The 15,082-nt window shown below is 29.1% G+C and overlaps 1 protein-coding gene across 2 annotated transcripts; it reads left to right on the forward strand.

Moving 5' to 3' along the window:
* Positions 1 to 7,458: 7,458 nt before the first annotated feature.
* Positions 7,459 to 11,059, forward strand: LOC107423863 (E3 ubiquitin-protein ligase AIRP2). 2 transcript variants are annotated; one of them, XR_001581997.4, is made up of 6 exons: positions 7,459 to 7,771; positions 8,814 to 8,964; positions 9,059 to 9,125; positions 9,219 to 9,453; positions 10,116 to 10,195; positions 10,589 to 10,729. XR_001581997.4 is itself a non-coding variant. In XM_016033512.4 (5 exons), the coding sequence occupies exons 1-5, from the start codon at positions 7,692 to 7,694 to the stop codon at positions 10,797 to 10,799; spliced, it is 744 nt and encodes a 247-aa protein (XP_015888998.1). In that variant the 5' UTR covers positions 7,461 to 7,691; the 3' UTR covers positions 10,800 to 11,059. The 2 variants fall into 2 exon arrangements, 1 of the variants encoding a protein (XP_015888998.1); XM_016033512.4 differs by lacking the exon at positions 10,116 to 10,195 and having other exon boundaries at positions 7,461 to 7,771; positions 10,589 to 11,059.
* Positions 11,060 to 15,082: the final 4,023 nt, after the last annotated feature.

Genomic DNA, 15,082 nt, shown 5'->3' on the forward strand with positions numbered 1-15,082 from the left:
TCATCTATTTTTCTAGCTATACAATGATACATATGCCATCCCATCCTGTTGCTAACTCTTTGCAACCAATTACATGGTCAAACATCACTGGATGCATTCGAATCAGGCCTCCAATATCAGTGACAGCATGCCATGAGTTTCGCACAATATTTCCATTTTTTGACCAACTCAGCTTGATCCACACCCTTTCCCCCTATTTTAGACCCTTTAATCCATTTGCAGCTTTGTTTAATAAAATTCTTCATTATTTAAATGATTCATCAACATCAATTTAGCTAAATTTTTCGACTAGTTTTTTAGTCACCAATGATGTTTTTTGACCAAAAGGAGCATATCAATGTAATCCCCATCTCATGAGCTTTTCATTGGTATATAATTTAAGAATTTCGGATATCATTTGGTTAATTTTTCATTTTTGGATTAATTAGTTTAAGATCAAGTAAAATTGGACTGTGGTTGGACAATATATGTTCAAATTGACGTTTGATTTGTATTTCTCGATGTTATTAGGACTCAATAGCAGGTTCAATCTTATAAAATTTACATTATAGCAAAAAGTCCTAATTTTGAGTACTGGATCCTAAAGGTGCACAATATAATTGGTGTCCAATTTTGAAAATTTTGGAATCATAAAAGTTATTTTAAGATATTTGATATGCATCAATGTCTGTTATTTAATTTTTGAAAGCCTAATAATTATTCTTGTTATATTTTAAAAATCAGAACTAAGATCGGAGGTGATCTAACAACAGATCGGGACTGAGTTGTGTCCTATAAGTGAATTTCTATTTTCGAAAATGATTTGGGATAATATACATGATTTAGATTATCATATTATATTTTTGGAAATATAAATTTATATTGTTTTATATTATACGTTCATGATTTTATGATTTCTTATTTTTGAAATATTTACAATGAATATTTTAATATAATTACATTTAGAGTATGCTGATAATTTTGAATATATTCAAATTATGATTTTGGAAATTGTATTATATCATTAGAATGTCTTATATAAGCTATGGATTTTATATGTTTATCATTACCATACCATGTATTTGGATTGACGTTATGATATTGTCCTTTTATATATATTGTCATTCTTGCTCAGATTACGATTTGATGTAAGATCTTATTTTTGCGGTGCCTTAGAACACTAATGGCCATGAGATGGTTTTTCCCTCTCCATGACTCCGCTACACACTAGGATACTATATATGAGCGTATGACAGAATTTAACAATAAATGTGGTACATGGATTGTTGATGATTATTTTAGATTATGGATATATTGTTATTTATGATACTTTTATTTTGGTTATAGTGTTTATTTATGATATTTTAAATTATGGATAAAATGCATATTTATACATATTGTTACTTGTATGGAGTCCTAGTTTTATTTTATTAAAAATGTTATAGTATTTACCAATATTATTATATTTCCTTATAAGATATGTGATTTACTTGGATTTTGTAAAATCATTTTTTAAAATAGAGGGATTTTTCAAAAGAATGATTGTGAGGTATCGAGGAAAATGATTTTAACTAAATGTTTTTATCTTCCAAATATTTATATTCTTCACTCACTGGGCTTGCTTCATACTTTTATGTTTTTAAACTATACATTAAAACTCAATTAACAGGTTACATATATCACATTTAAACATTTTATTTGTTCATATATTATTTTATTGCTGATATATATATATATATATATATATATATATATATATATATATATATATATATATATAACTCTAGATGATAGCATGCATTTTTTATTTCACTGATTCTGACGTAAATATTATATTGAGCATTTTTTATATTTTATATTTGTTTATTTATACTCTTTAGGCTATTCTGATAAATTGACCCACATATACAAAATTCTTTTATTGTTTTTATTGATTATGAAATTATTATCCTTGCTATTATTGTTAAAAATATTTAGTATTTTTTTTATATATATATATATAAACTGTTTTTAGGATAATGTTCGATTTATACGGGAAAAAAAAGTTTCTACTGATGTTTCAACAGAAATTTTAATAAGATTTTTTTTCCTAAATAGGAACATCTCAAATATTCGGAATGGACCTCAAAAGCCATCCTATCAAATATGCTCCCTTATTTAACCATCTTGGCACCAAATTGACAGACGGAGAAAGCCAGTAAATGACTAACATTAGATGCGAAAGGCCTAATCCACCGATGACAAGTTGAAAATAGATGTAGAAGATTGGTAAAGACAAAAGCTTCAATGATGTAGAATTAGATAGTCATTTTTCATCCCTTTTATTATTGTTATTATTATTACTTTTTGAAAAGAAGATGTTTTGTCATTCTATAAGTGGAAAAGAAGTTTTTCTCCTATGAGTGAAATAAGAAGTGGGTGAACCAAATGTATAACTCACCGATAATATTTTGAGCAAAAAAAAAAAAAAAAAAAAAAACTCACTGATAATATAATATGACGAATAATATTTTGTATTTATTCATAAAAATATTATTTTAATCAATGATGACTCAAGTATGGCCAAGATCCATGCCCTCAATTTTTTTATACATATACTCTTTTTTTTTTTTTTTATAGATACTTATTTTTTATTAAAAATATTTTAAAATGAAAATAAACAAGAAAATATTTCCATAACAAATATTGATTTGTGTTTTTCTCTATCAGTTACTTGTCTTATGAATAATTATTTTTGTTTTATTTAATTTATAATTTTAATTTTTTGAAAAAAATTATTATATAATGTTATTCCACTTAAAAAAATTTCTAAATCCTTCACTAATTTTAATATAATTTTTATGAAAATTTTAATACATGTTTAATATCACATTTTTACTCTACCCACATGCTGTATAATTCTTTTTTTCCTATCTTGTATTTTACTTCAATTTTCCTTAATTTGAAAAGGATGAAAGAAAAAATATTAAAAATAATAAATGATGGAAGAAATTTTGTTAAAAATAGTGAAATAATTTTTGTTTTTTTTTTGCTATCAAAATGAGATAAATTTTTTTACTCTATATAAATATTTTTGACTATTCAATTTATTTATTTAAGGACCATATCGGACAAGAGCTGGCATTATTAATAAACTTCTCGTACTGTTTTTTTCCAAACAGCCTTCCTTGTACTATAAGAACGAAGTTAAAGAAAGTTGTTTGGAACCATAATTAATATTATCTAATTCTTCTGGTAGAACCAATTTTTATAACCTAAAATATTGAAACAATAAATGTGATTTTTTTATATTTTGTTTTTGGTTGAAAGCAATAAATGTAATCGCAAGCACCAAAACATTATTACACTAATAATTTCATCCTCCAACTTTCGGCTATCAAATATGTCCATAAAGTGGGGTCCATCAACCTTATCTTCCTAATCATAATATATTCCCAAACTTTTAAGCATATCTCATAATTATAAGATTCTCCCTTCTACTTTATCTCAACCATTTATTGGTAAATTGTGGGTTGAAAAAAATACTAATATTAATACTTATGGTAATAAAAATAATATTATTTTATTATAATAATAATAATAATAATAATCTTCCGGCATGATTTGAAAGTTACACATATGATGTGCCTTTTTCGCTCATATCTACTAGTATCTTTTCTATCTGTTTTCAAAAAAAAAAAAAAAAAAAAAAGTACTAGTTTTCTCTTTTTTTTCTTTTTTTTTTTTTTTTTTTGGTGTGGGATATGTACCACTATCTTATTGGACTACACCAGGATTTGATATTTTCTTCTTCTTCTTCTTCATTTTTTTTTTTTTTTTCCCCTTTGGGATCAAGTCCTCGATTGAATATCCGGTACTAAAAATACTCATTCCCAATTTATCAAAAAAAAAAAAAAATTCTGCTTTTTATATATTTTTTTTATTTTTTTTCCTTTTGATATTTGTGTATAGTTTTTTTTTTTTTCCTTGCTTGGTTTCTTTGAAATCCATTTTTTGTTTTTGTTTTTGTTTTTTTTTTTTTTTTTCTCCACTACAATTTGTTTTGTTTTTGGTTTTTTTTGGTTCTTTTGTTGTCTTGGTTGATGGTAACGAAAGGAAACATAAAACTAAAGAATAATCATAAAAATGTAAATAAAAAACAATGAAGGTTCATACCTCATTCAAACTGACAATTGTTACAAGGATTTCGTTGAGTTACTATTCAACTGAAATTTCAAAAGTTTTCTATGGGATACTGATTTTAACCCACATTATAAAAAATAGTAATTTTCACTTCTTTTTTCCTCTTTTTTGGGATTTTTTTTTTTGTGCATATATATATATATATGTATAGAGAGAGAGAGAGAGAGAGAGAGAGAGAGAGAGAGAGAGAGAGATTTCATATTGAAGATATATGGATTATAAAAATCTGCAGATGCATATGAAAATAAATTATGCATTTTAAAAATCTGCTGATGCATATGAAAATAAAAATTATTATCCACAATAGGAACCAAAATTATCATTGATAATTATCTTTTGTGTCTTTGTATATATATGCATATACATTTGAAAATTTTAATATAGCCCATTCAAATTTTATTTTTGTTTTAGAAGCCCCTTTTATCGTTATTATTGTTAGTCAAATTCTAGTCAATTTTTATATTTATACTAAAAATAACAATTTCAATGTTCTCTCATATTGGCATATACATAAAAATCATTTACAAAGACCAAAAATTTAAATTTTTTTATAATTTATTGACTCAAATTCATTTTTATAGTATGTATGTCTGAAAAAAATTATAATTATTATTTTAAAACAATTATAAATAATACGAAAATGAAGCAATAAATGAGTTTATATATATATATATATATAAATAGAAAGGTTGGCTTCATGGGATGAGATGGCCCAAAGCTATAAGTTGATAATAGTTTAATTAGTAATGATCTTGAGTTCAAGCCAAAGCTATAAGTTGATAATAGTTTAATTACTAAAGTGTCTATTCAAAACAAAAATGAAAAGAGAAGGATTTTAGTAACTTTCGAAGCAGAAATACATTAGGGGCTAAATTAAAATTTACCCTAAAAAAATAATATGGTCAATTACAGTTTGTAACCACAAACTATATCATGTTTTACATTTTGCACTCCATTTTGTTTTGGTAATAAATTCTCATATTGTATTATAAACTATTGCTTCTCTTTCATTTTAGTTCAATTTACAAGTGACATTCAAATTCTCACATAATCTTAGATCATTTGCAGGTCATGTACAAGACATTTATATATACATATATATGATATCAGTAATGATATTGTTGACTACCTAATGCACTTTTATCATTAATTATTTAGGGGTGGGATCCACAAATTATAAACGATAATATTAATTTAAAATGTTTTTTAAATATAATGAGGGAAAATAAACCCTTTTAATGGAAAATAATTAATTTTTCATATTGAAACATCCATTAACAATAGATTTTTCCTTTAAAAAAAATTAAAAATATTATAGATTTTTTTATTTATCCTGTTTAATTTTATATCACATCAATATCTGACATTATAAAATAAATTTAATAATCTATTAAATCGAAACTTTTTAAAATATATTTTTTGTACTTTAAGTAGTATATTTGTTGCACTCCGATCAATTAGATTTTCTATTAATATAACAATTAAAAAATTAAGATTAATTGTATTTTGATATTTTCTAATTTCCTACTTTTATAATTTAGAAATTTGACTTTAAAACTTATTATTTTGTTACCCTCTATTTTAATCTGTTATAAATTTATCCAATTGGCATAATACCAAAAATGAAATTGATATGATATTAATGGTTTAATATAAAATATGAAATTATATAAAACTGTATATTTAGAATCTGTAAAATATGTTTTTTGTTATTAACATGAAAGTAAAAATCTAAAATAATGTATTAAGATTAAATCAAATTGGATAAATATGCAACAAATAAAAAATAGGGCTCAGACCATTTTTATGGAAATATGAACAGAAAAAATAAATATGTTATATGAGCCATATGAACATTATTTTTAACTTTACTCTTCAATAATAATGTTTAATATAAATATCAAGTTGACATGATATAAACATTGTCAAAAGTTAATATATATTTTTACAGGCTTTATTATATGTTGTAAAGTTTTTTAAAATGCAATTTAAAAAAAAATTAATTTCTCAAAAATTAAAAGAGTTAATAAAATATTTAATTAATTAGTAGTTATAAATAGTTTTTGTATAGATTATCATTGGATAACAATTTTAAATTTGAGTATATATTTATGTTAATTATTTTTGAATAATGTCAATTTTTATACCACATAAATAATGATTCACATTTATTGTTGCAGATTCTCTCAACATAAAATATTTTAAAATTAAAAATTTAAATTGTAAAATTTAAAAATTAAAGGATTATAAAATGCAATTATGAAATAAAAAATTATCACAATCTTAAACTGTTTTTTTCTTTTATAAATTATGGATACAATTAATTTGCCAATTAGATGGAAAAAAGAATATATTTTTACCAAAACATCTTAAGCATGATCTTTATATGATTTTCATAACCATGCATTTTGGATTTAGTTACATATTGAATAGAAGTGCAAGAAAAACAAAAATTCAGAAAATAAATTGAGAGAGTGAAAGGTTCTAAAAGTTGAAATGCGAAGAAAAAAAATGTTGTAATTTAGGAATCAAAATATAATTAACCTAGACAAATACAATTTCACAACAAGAAATAAATAAATTTTCTCCCAAAATAATGCTTCTTGTGTATGAGGATTTGAGCATGTGAAAAAAGAAGAAAATATACTAAAAAACATAAGGAATTCACCAACTATATCAGAAATTATTATACAAATCTTCAACTTTATTCAACCAATTTACATTGAGAGCTAAATTAAATTCCAACCCCCATGCTTTTCTAAGTTCATGCATCCAAAACATCATCCTAAACTTGATTTGTGACTTGATAGCCACTGGGTGGTTAATAGTATTTAATCCCATTCCAAAAAAGGAGGGTAATTTGGTTAATAGGTTGAAAGTAAAGGGGCAAAGAATAGAGAAAGTTAGGGGAGTGTAACGATGATGAATGCGTGGAGAGAAAGGTATCGGATGTGGAGGAAAAAGTGGCAGACAAAAGCCAAAGAGAGTGGATAAGGGCGTCACGGGTTTAAAATTCGTGCGCTCAAATTTTTTTTTTAATAATTATTTATTTTTTCTACGCGTATTTTTATTTTTATTTTTTTCGTTTTTAGTTCTTAATTTGTTTTTATTTTAAGCTTTTTTTTTATTTTTTATTTTTTTAGTTTTATATTTGTTTATTCGTCTCTATACACTTTGTGTGTCCAATGTCCACGTGGCGTCTCGCTCTCCCGTCTTCGCTTTCAAGAACAGCAAAGAAGCAACACGAAGGGGCCAGATACTGAAAGAGAAAGCAAACACGAAAGGGAATTGAAAACAAGCCACCCCAACACCCCTTAAAAAAAAAAAAAAAAAAAAAAAAACGCAGTTCTAAGAGAGAGAGAGAGAGAGGGACGGGAAAGTGAGGGTTTTTCTCTGGGGGTTTTCGAGAGAAATCAGAGTTTTTGGAATGTGATTTTGATTTTTGGTCTTCGGAATTTCTCTCGTAATCGTTTGGGACTTTTTAATTTTGTAATTTTTTTTAATTAAAAAAGAAGAAGCATATTTTGGAGATGTACATAGCATCCATGCGAAAGTCATTCAAAGACTCTTTGAAAGTGCTTGAAGCTGATATTCAGCACGCTAATACCATGTAAGTGTTTCCTAGTTATTGTTAATACTCTGTCAGAGTTTGTGTTCCTCAGAGTGTGAGTTTCATGGTTTATTTTATTTTACTTTTTTTTGAGTTTTTTTTTTTTTTTTTTTTTTTTATGTTTAAAATTTACATTATTTTTTGTTCTGCCTCGTATTTATTTTAAATTATGCAGTTTCTGTATTGATTAGAAGTCAATAAATTTCGAAAAAGCTTAAAGATCAATTATTATGAACACTTTGCTAATTTTTGTTTTTGCTTTTTTTATTTTTTTCTTATTCTTTCGCGTGAAACACGCTGATCATCTGGGCAAACATTTCTTTTTCCAAAAGTTTTTTGTTCTAATTTATTTTTTCCCCTGAATTCCTTATGGCTTTACCTCTTTCAAGTGAATGCTAATTTTGATCACCTTTTTGTTAACTATATTTTATGGGTCTCATTTGTTAAACTCAGACTTATCTGATTTTTAAAAGTGGCGTCTTAATCATATTTTCATTTGCGTATTTTTATAGATTGTTCTGGGAGTAGCATTGCTCTCTCTTTTAGTTTTTATTTATTTATTTTTACAAATTTCATTTTTATTAATTGATTAAGCCACAAAAGTAACTCACTGCTTGTGCTGTTAGACGTATCGTTTTAGATTATTCTTCTTATTTTAGAGTTTGGTGGTTCCATTTGAATGTGAACCTATATGTATATTTGTTACAACTAATCTTGACTCTAATGATGCCATTTGTGTGAAAAAAAAATGCTACATTTGGATGGGGTGTTGGAATCTTAAGCTGTTCAAGAAGCTCAATTGGAAAGAGATGTCAAGTCCCCCACGCAGCATTTTCGCTCCAAATCATGCATTTGAACTAACATTTCCAAATGGAAATAAACTGATAAGCCATTGGAATTTCTATATGGTTATGTTTGTAGTTTTTCCAAGCTTGTGTCTTGTATGATGTGCTTATGTAATTGAAAAGAGAGCTAGATAACTTAGTCTCATCATTATTTCTCGGGTTTTTGTTAAGTCCTTATCTAGAAATTTCATGTGTAGGGCCTCAGAGTTTTCAAGGGAGTATGATGGTGCCTGTCTTCAGATGCGAATATCATATAGTCCAGCTGCACACCTGTTCCTTTTTCTGGTGCAATGGACTGATTGCCATCTTGCAGGAGCCCTTGGTCTGCTAAGAATTCTGATTTACAAGGTTAAGTTTTGTGCGTCCAAATGCAATCTATTCTTTTCAAGCTTTTTTTAAGTCATAAATGGGGGTGATCCTGACATTTTCGCTTATGTTGCAGGTGTATATGGATGGCACAACCACCATGTCTACCCATGAAAGGAAAGCATGTATTAGGGAGTTCTATGGTAAATTTCCAAGACCAGCTTGTTAGGATTTACTGCTTTTTTGTGGCCTTGGTATACAAAGCTTACATGTGCTCGACATCCTTTTGTTGCCAGCTGTAATTTATCCCTCTTTACTGCAACTTCAAAAAGGTGTAACTGATTCTGAGGACAAAAAGCAGAAGGCAGTATGCATGGAAAGGTACCGAAAAAGAGATGAAGAGGAAAATAGGCAATGTTCAGATATAGATGTTGAAAGAGAAGAAGAATGTGGTATATGCATGGAGATGAATAGTAAGATTGTATTGCCCAACTGCAACCATGCAATGTGCATGAAATGTTACCGTGAATGGTATTGTCATCTCTCTCTCTCTCCCACCCCCAAAGTTTTAAGCTCTAATAGTTTGGGTTTTATTGGGATGTAACTTTTTTAAATACGTTTTATTCCCAGTTATATGTGCAATTCATCTTTTTCTTTCCCGTTTCTCCATATAAATACTATTTTACTTATTCTAAGTTCTAATCAATTGGGTTACCATACTATTGCTTATTTGTCTATCAATTTTTTGGGCTGATGTTTTTGTCTTGAAATTACACTTTTTGTTGGGATCCTTTTGGTTAATTACCTCTGTATAAAGCCTGTTTTAGTTGTATCATTGAGTTATAATTTTGTCTGCTCAATTCTGTTGGTAGCCTAGAATTTCAATTTGGCTATTGATGCCAGAAATGTGATCTGCCATAATCTCTTCAATCCCTTCATTAATAGGCCAGAATAGAGAAAGATATTAGGAATTTGTGGATCTGTTTCTATCTACATGGAATAGTGGCTTATTTCACCCTAGTTTGAGGTACATCCTCATAAATGGTATTCATTTGGAAAAATTAATCATTTTGAGTAACTTTAGTGCATCTATACAAGATGGTCTGCACCTTCAGCATTCAATTAATTTCTTGTGGCTGTCTTTCCTGTTTCAGTGCCTTTCAGGCTAACATATCTACCATTGTTTTCTTCAGACGTTGCTCGACTGTCAAACATAATGACATCCATTCTGGGTTTTTGTAATTTCTTCGTTTGAATTGAGGGAGTCAATCCTGTAAGCATTGGACCACTTGCCGTTTAGCAAGCTGACCTTTTAGGCTTTTTTTTTTTTAACAGTAAAATTAAAACTATCGGTGTACATGCTCCTTGTAAAATCCTTGTTCGAAATTATTGATTAACCTGGTGTTAACATGCTTCTTACAAAATCTTAGATTTATTGAAAAATGCTGGTTGTTTTAGACTTCAACTTTCTTCTGCAATACCGATAACCTAATATTTGTCCATAGCTGCTAGTATGTATGTATTCCTCCATTCCATGGTTTTCCACCTGGTGCTTCATTGGTAGGTATTGCTTTTTGCATACTCGGTCAGTAATAGAAGCTCAATTTGATTTGCATTTTTGAAAACCAACTTGAGGAAATTGATGAGCTTAAGCAACATATTGCAGGAGATCAAGATCACAATCATGCCCCTTTTGTCGTGACAGTCTTAAGAGAGTAAACTCTGGTGATCTCTGGGTATACACTGACAGCAGGGATATAGTTGACATGGCAACTGTGACAAGGGAGAATCTTAGGAGGCTGTTCATGTATATAGATAAGCTGCCTCTTGTTATACCTGATACTCTTTTTGATACTTATGATTCCCACTTAAGGTGATTAGTACAGTTAAAGCCGCCATCTTCTATGGCATTCGAATTGGTAGTTCCTTGTCTTTTGGTTACATAAGGACCAGAATTAATTCGGAAATTTTAATTAGTTTCTTCCCGCTTCTGATAAGAAGAACCCAGCCGGAATTACTGTAGGCTGGTGGGTGAAGTTAAGCTAGTTTAATTTGAAGGGGTTTCTAAATTGTATGTAGCACATTTGTACATGCTTGTATAGCTTTGAAAGTTTGCATATAAAAAGTGCTTTGCAGATCCTGTTGTACTCAGAGATATGTATATATATATTTATATATATATATATATATATATATATATATACTTGGCCACTTTGGAAACTTCATTTTATACTTGGCCGTTGACTTCTTGGAAAACGTCATTTTTGTCCAGTTGATCGACAAAAATTCAAATTTAAATGCATTTGATTGGATAACTATTGCTAACAAGTTGAAATCGAATGAGACTGATAATAACATTAGTGGGTATGTGTTGGTATTATTTCTAAGTGAGCAAGCGTGACAAGTTCTTATCCGACTAACTATGAATAACGAAAATATAAATATTTAACAAGTTCCTTCAATTACTTTTTTTTTTTTTTTTTTGGGTAATAAAAAAATGGGTTCTCACTATATCATTGGTTTCTAAGCTATTTGGATCTACATACTTCATCTTTTGCAATTTTGTGGGAGTTCAGTCCAACAATATACGGTATATGAAGCCATCTTTACCGGCTTCCATTTGAGCAAAGCAGCAAGGCGCTCATGGAGCTTGTTCAGGTGATTAGTTGTCCTTTTAAAATTTGAATTTAACTTAAAACAATGAAGAATAATTAATTAACTAAATTGATTTTTTAGAGATAATTAACTAAGTTGCTTAATTATCTGATAGATGCATGTGGATCCGACTGATGAAGTTTCAATTTACAGATGTGGTGATTCGTAACTGTAATTGTTTGTTGCGCTTTGGATGTGGACTAATTCACATCCCATTTTGTGCATGTGAAAATTCAAGGGCTCTTTCATTTTAAAATCATATGAGATAATTTTCATTTTACCAAAAAAAAAAAAAAAAAAAAACGTTACTTAACATTTTGATGAGAATCTGCCTGAACATTTACAACCGGAATCCGTTGGGATGCTAATCCGATACAGATGAAGACCGGATCAATCACTAGAGATCAAGTCAAGCGATTTAAAGACAACCTGGCTGCCTTCGTACAGGGAGTAATTAATTCTCAAAAGGGCTTGGCAATATCCAAAAATACAAATTTTGTTTTAAGCATCCAAGTGGTAGAGGCCGATATAGACCCGAGTAGCTGTTGTTGTGTAAATATGGACTCCAGACAATAAAAAATGATTCCAACACTTCATGGATTCAATGAATATCACTAAGAGGTTATGGAATCAAGCGAAGGCAGAATCAAAAGCAAACAAAATGAGCTTGTGAGCGTAGGATGAGTTTTGGTCAAAAATTGTTTAGATGTTAATTCTTGTTACTGCAGTTGAGATTATATTTTGTGAGTTTAAAAAAAAAAAAAAAGAAGAAGAAGAAAAGCTGAATAAAAAAAAAAAAAAAAGACCGGTTTGGTTAGAGTTGGAGTTTGAATTTTTTTGCTAGAAATTTATTGGAACTGCTAAGTTGTTGCTTATTTATTCAATATTTGGAGTTGTTGGAAATTCAATTTTGCTGTTGGATATTTGTATTTTTGAGTGCAAAATTACTTAGATTAAAATTAGTTAAAGGATACAAAAACTTGAATTACAAAGAACAACAACCAACAACTATCCTATATTTTTGTTCGATTTGATTCTTCTTTTTCTATATTTATTCCTTGAATTATTGCCTCATTAATATTCTGGGTAGCTTTTAATTCATTCCTAATCAATGGTGCTGAAAGGTAATAGTGATTTAAAATCCGAAAGTGAAGAAAGTGAGGATGAATCCGAGCAAGAGGAAGAATTTGAAGATGAAGCCGAGACTTTAAATGCTTCACATGCCGAATTGAGCTTGGTATCTAGGAGAGTCTTGATCATGTACAAAGATGAAAACCAAAATCAAAGAGAGAATATCTTCCACATCAATGCGAAATTCACAGTAACATTTGTAGTATGATAGTTGATAGTGGAGTTGTGCAAATGTAATTAGTAATTTAGTAGTTGATAAATTGGGGTTAGCAACCATTAAACATCTAGAACCATATAGATTATAATGGTTTAATGATAGTGGTGGGATGAAAGTAAATAAACAAGCCAAAGTAAAATTCAGCGTTGATAAATATGTGGATGTTGTATTGTGTGATGTTGTTCCTATGCATATGGGTCATATTTTGGCGGATAGACCATGATAAAATTTGATAAGGATGCTATACATTATGGAAGATAGAATTCAATCGTTTTTAAATTTAAAGGGAAAAAGGTTAAGTTGGAGTCTTTAACTCCAAAGAAGGTATTTAGAGATCAACTTTAAATGCAACTAAGGAGGGAGGCCGAAAAGCTCAAAGAAAGGACTAGTATGGCACCTAGGGCAACAACACCAATTCAAAGGGGCAATGCTATGCAAGACCAACCAGGTAAGTATCCTAAACTTAAGATTGAGGGTAAAGAAAGAGAGAAGGCTGAGAGGGAGAAAGAGCTGACAAAACCCAAGAGTGTGAGGAAATTTGAAAAAGCCGAGAGTGAGAGAGGAAAAGTGGAATTCGTGAGTGGGAAAGAAAAAGAAATAAAAGAAAAGAAAAATAAAAGAAAAGAAAAATAAAATTTTTTTATCTTAGTTTTGTAGATGTTAATAAAGCAATTTTGAATAAGAAACCATTGCTGATCATGCTTTATAAAAATGCATATTTAAATGATCATGTAAGACACCTTAGAATAATTTTAGAAATACTTAGGATAGAAAGATTAATTGCCAATATTAAAAATGTGATTTTGGCCGAAATGAACTTGTATTTCTAATATTTATTGTGATAGTATTTGACCCAGGAGATTTGATTTGGTTGGTTGCACTTAAGAAAGGACAGGTTTCCAAAACAAAGAAAGTCCAAGCTTATGCCACGTGGAAATGGACCCTTTCAAGTTTTAGAGCGGATTAATAACAATGCTTACAAACTTGACTTATCGGGTGAGTATAATGTTAGTGCTACGTTTAGTGTTGCTAAATTATCTCCTTTTGTTGTAGGTGATGATTTTGATTTGAGAGCAAATCCTTTTCAAGAGGAGGGGAATGATGAGAATCCGCTCGAACTCGCACAACCGACAACCTGCTGGGGTGCTGACCCTATACGGATGAAGACTGAGCCAATCACTAGAACTTAAGCCAAGCGATTTAAGGACAATCTAGGTGCCTTTGTACAAGGAGTAATTAACTCTCAAAAGGGCTTGTCAATACCCAAAGATACAGAGCCTATTTTAAGCATCTAAGTGGTGGAGGCCGATACAAACCCGAGTAGCTGTTTTTGTTCAAATATGGACTTGAGACAGCAAGAAATGGTTGCAACACTTCATAGATTCAATGAATATCACTAAGAGATCATGGAATCAAGCCAAGGCAGAATCAAAGGCAAATAAAATAGGCTTGTGCGCATAGGATGAGTTTTGGCTGAAAATTGCTGTATTGTTTGCTGGTTTACTGTATTTTGCTGAGTTGATATTTTCTCTTTGTTCCAATCAAGGGCAATGTGTGGGACTCAATGATCATCTTGTTTGGCATCGTAAATGGCATATGCAAGCTGATTCGGAGCTTAAATTGGTCAAAGACAGCTTAGTTAGAAAGATAGTCAAATAGTTTTCTAATTCGATTTTGACTTTTTGTTTTAGGAAATTAGTCTTTTATTTGGTTTCTATTTATTTAATTGCTGGAAAAATCAACTTAGGAAAGTTACTATTTTATTATTTTCATTGTAAATTAATTAATTCCTAATTCAAAATAAAGAAATTAATTAATCAAAATTAGATTAAGAAAGGAGAGAGAAAATTCGGCCAAGCTTGGTTTCCTCAGCCTTTTGGCCGATTTTGTCCTAGGTTTTTAGGGTTTTTATTTTTTTGTGATTCTAGCCTATTTAAGGGCTTATTTTTGAGGAAGAACACACCTTAATAATATTCAAAAATTATTTTGTGAGATAGAATTCTCTTTGTTCTCTTTGAACACCCAAAACACCATTAGAAAGTGTGTATTTTAGTTTTGACTTATCAATAGGGCATCCATAACCTATTGTAGCATCTTCATTATACTAAGATTTCTAATCACAAGTTGGTTAAAGGTTAAGGTTTCATAAGAACTTGA

Source organism: Ziziphus jujuba, chromosome 1, assembly GCF_031755915.1.
Source record: "Ziziphus jujuba cultivar Dongzao chromosome 1, ASM3175591v1".
NCBI lineage: Eukaryota > Viridiplantae > Streptophyta > Magnoliopsida > Rosales > Rhamnaceae > Ziziphus > Ziziphus jujuba.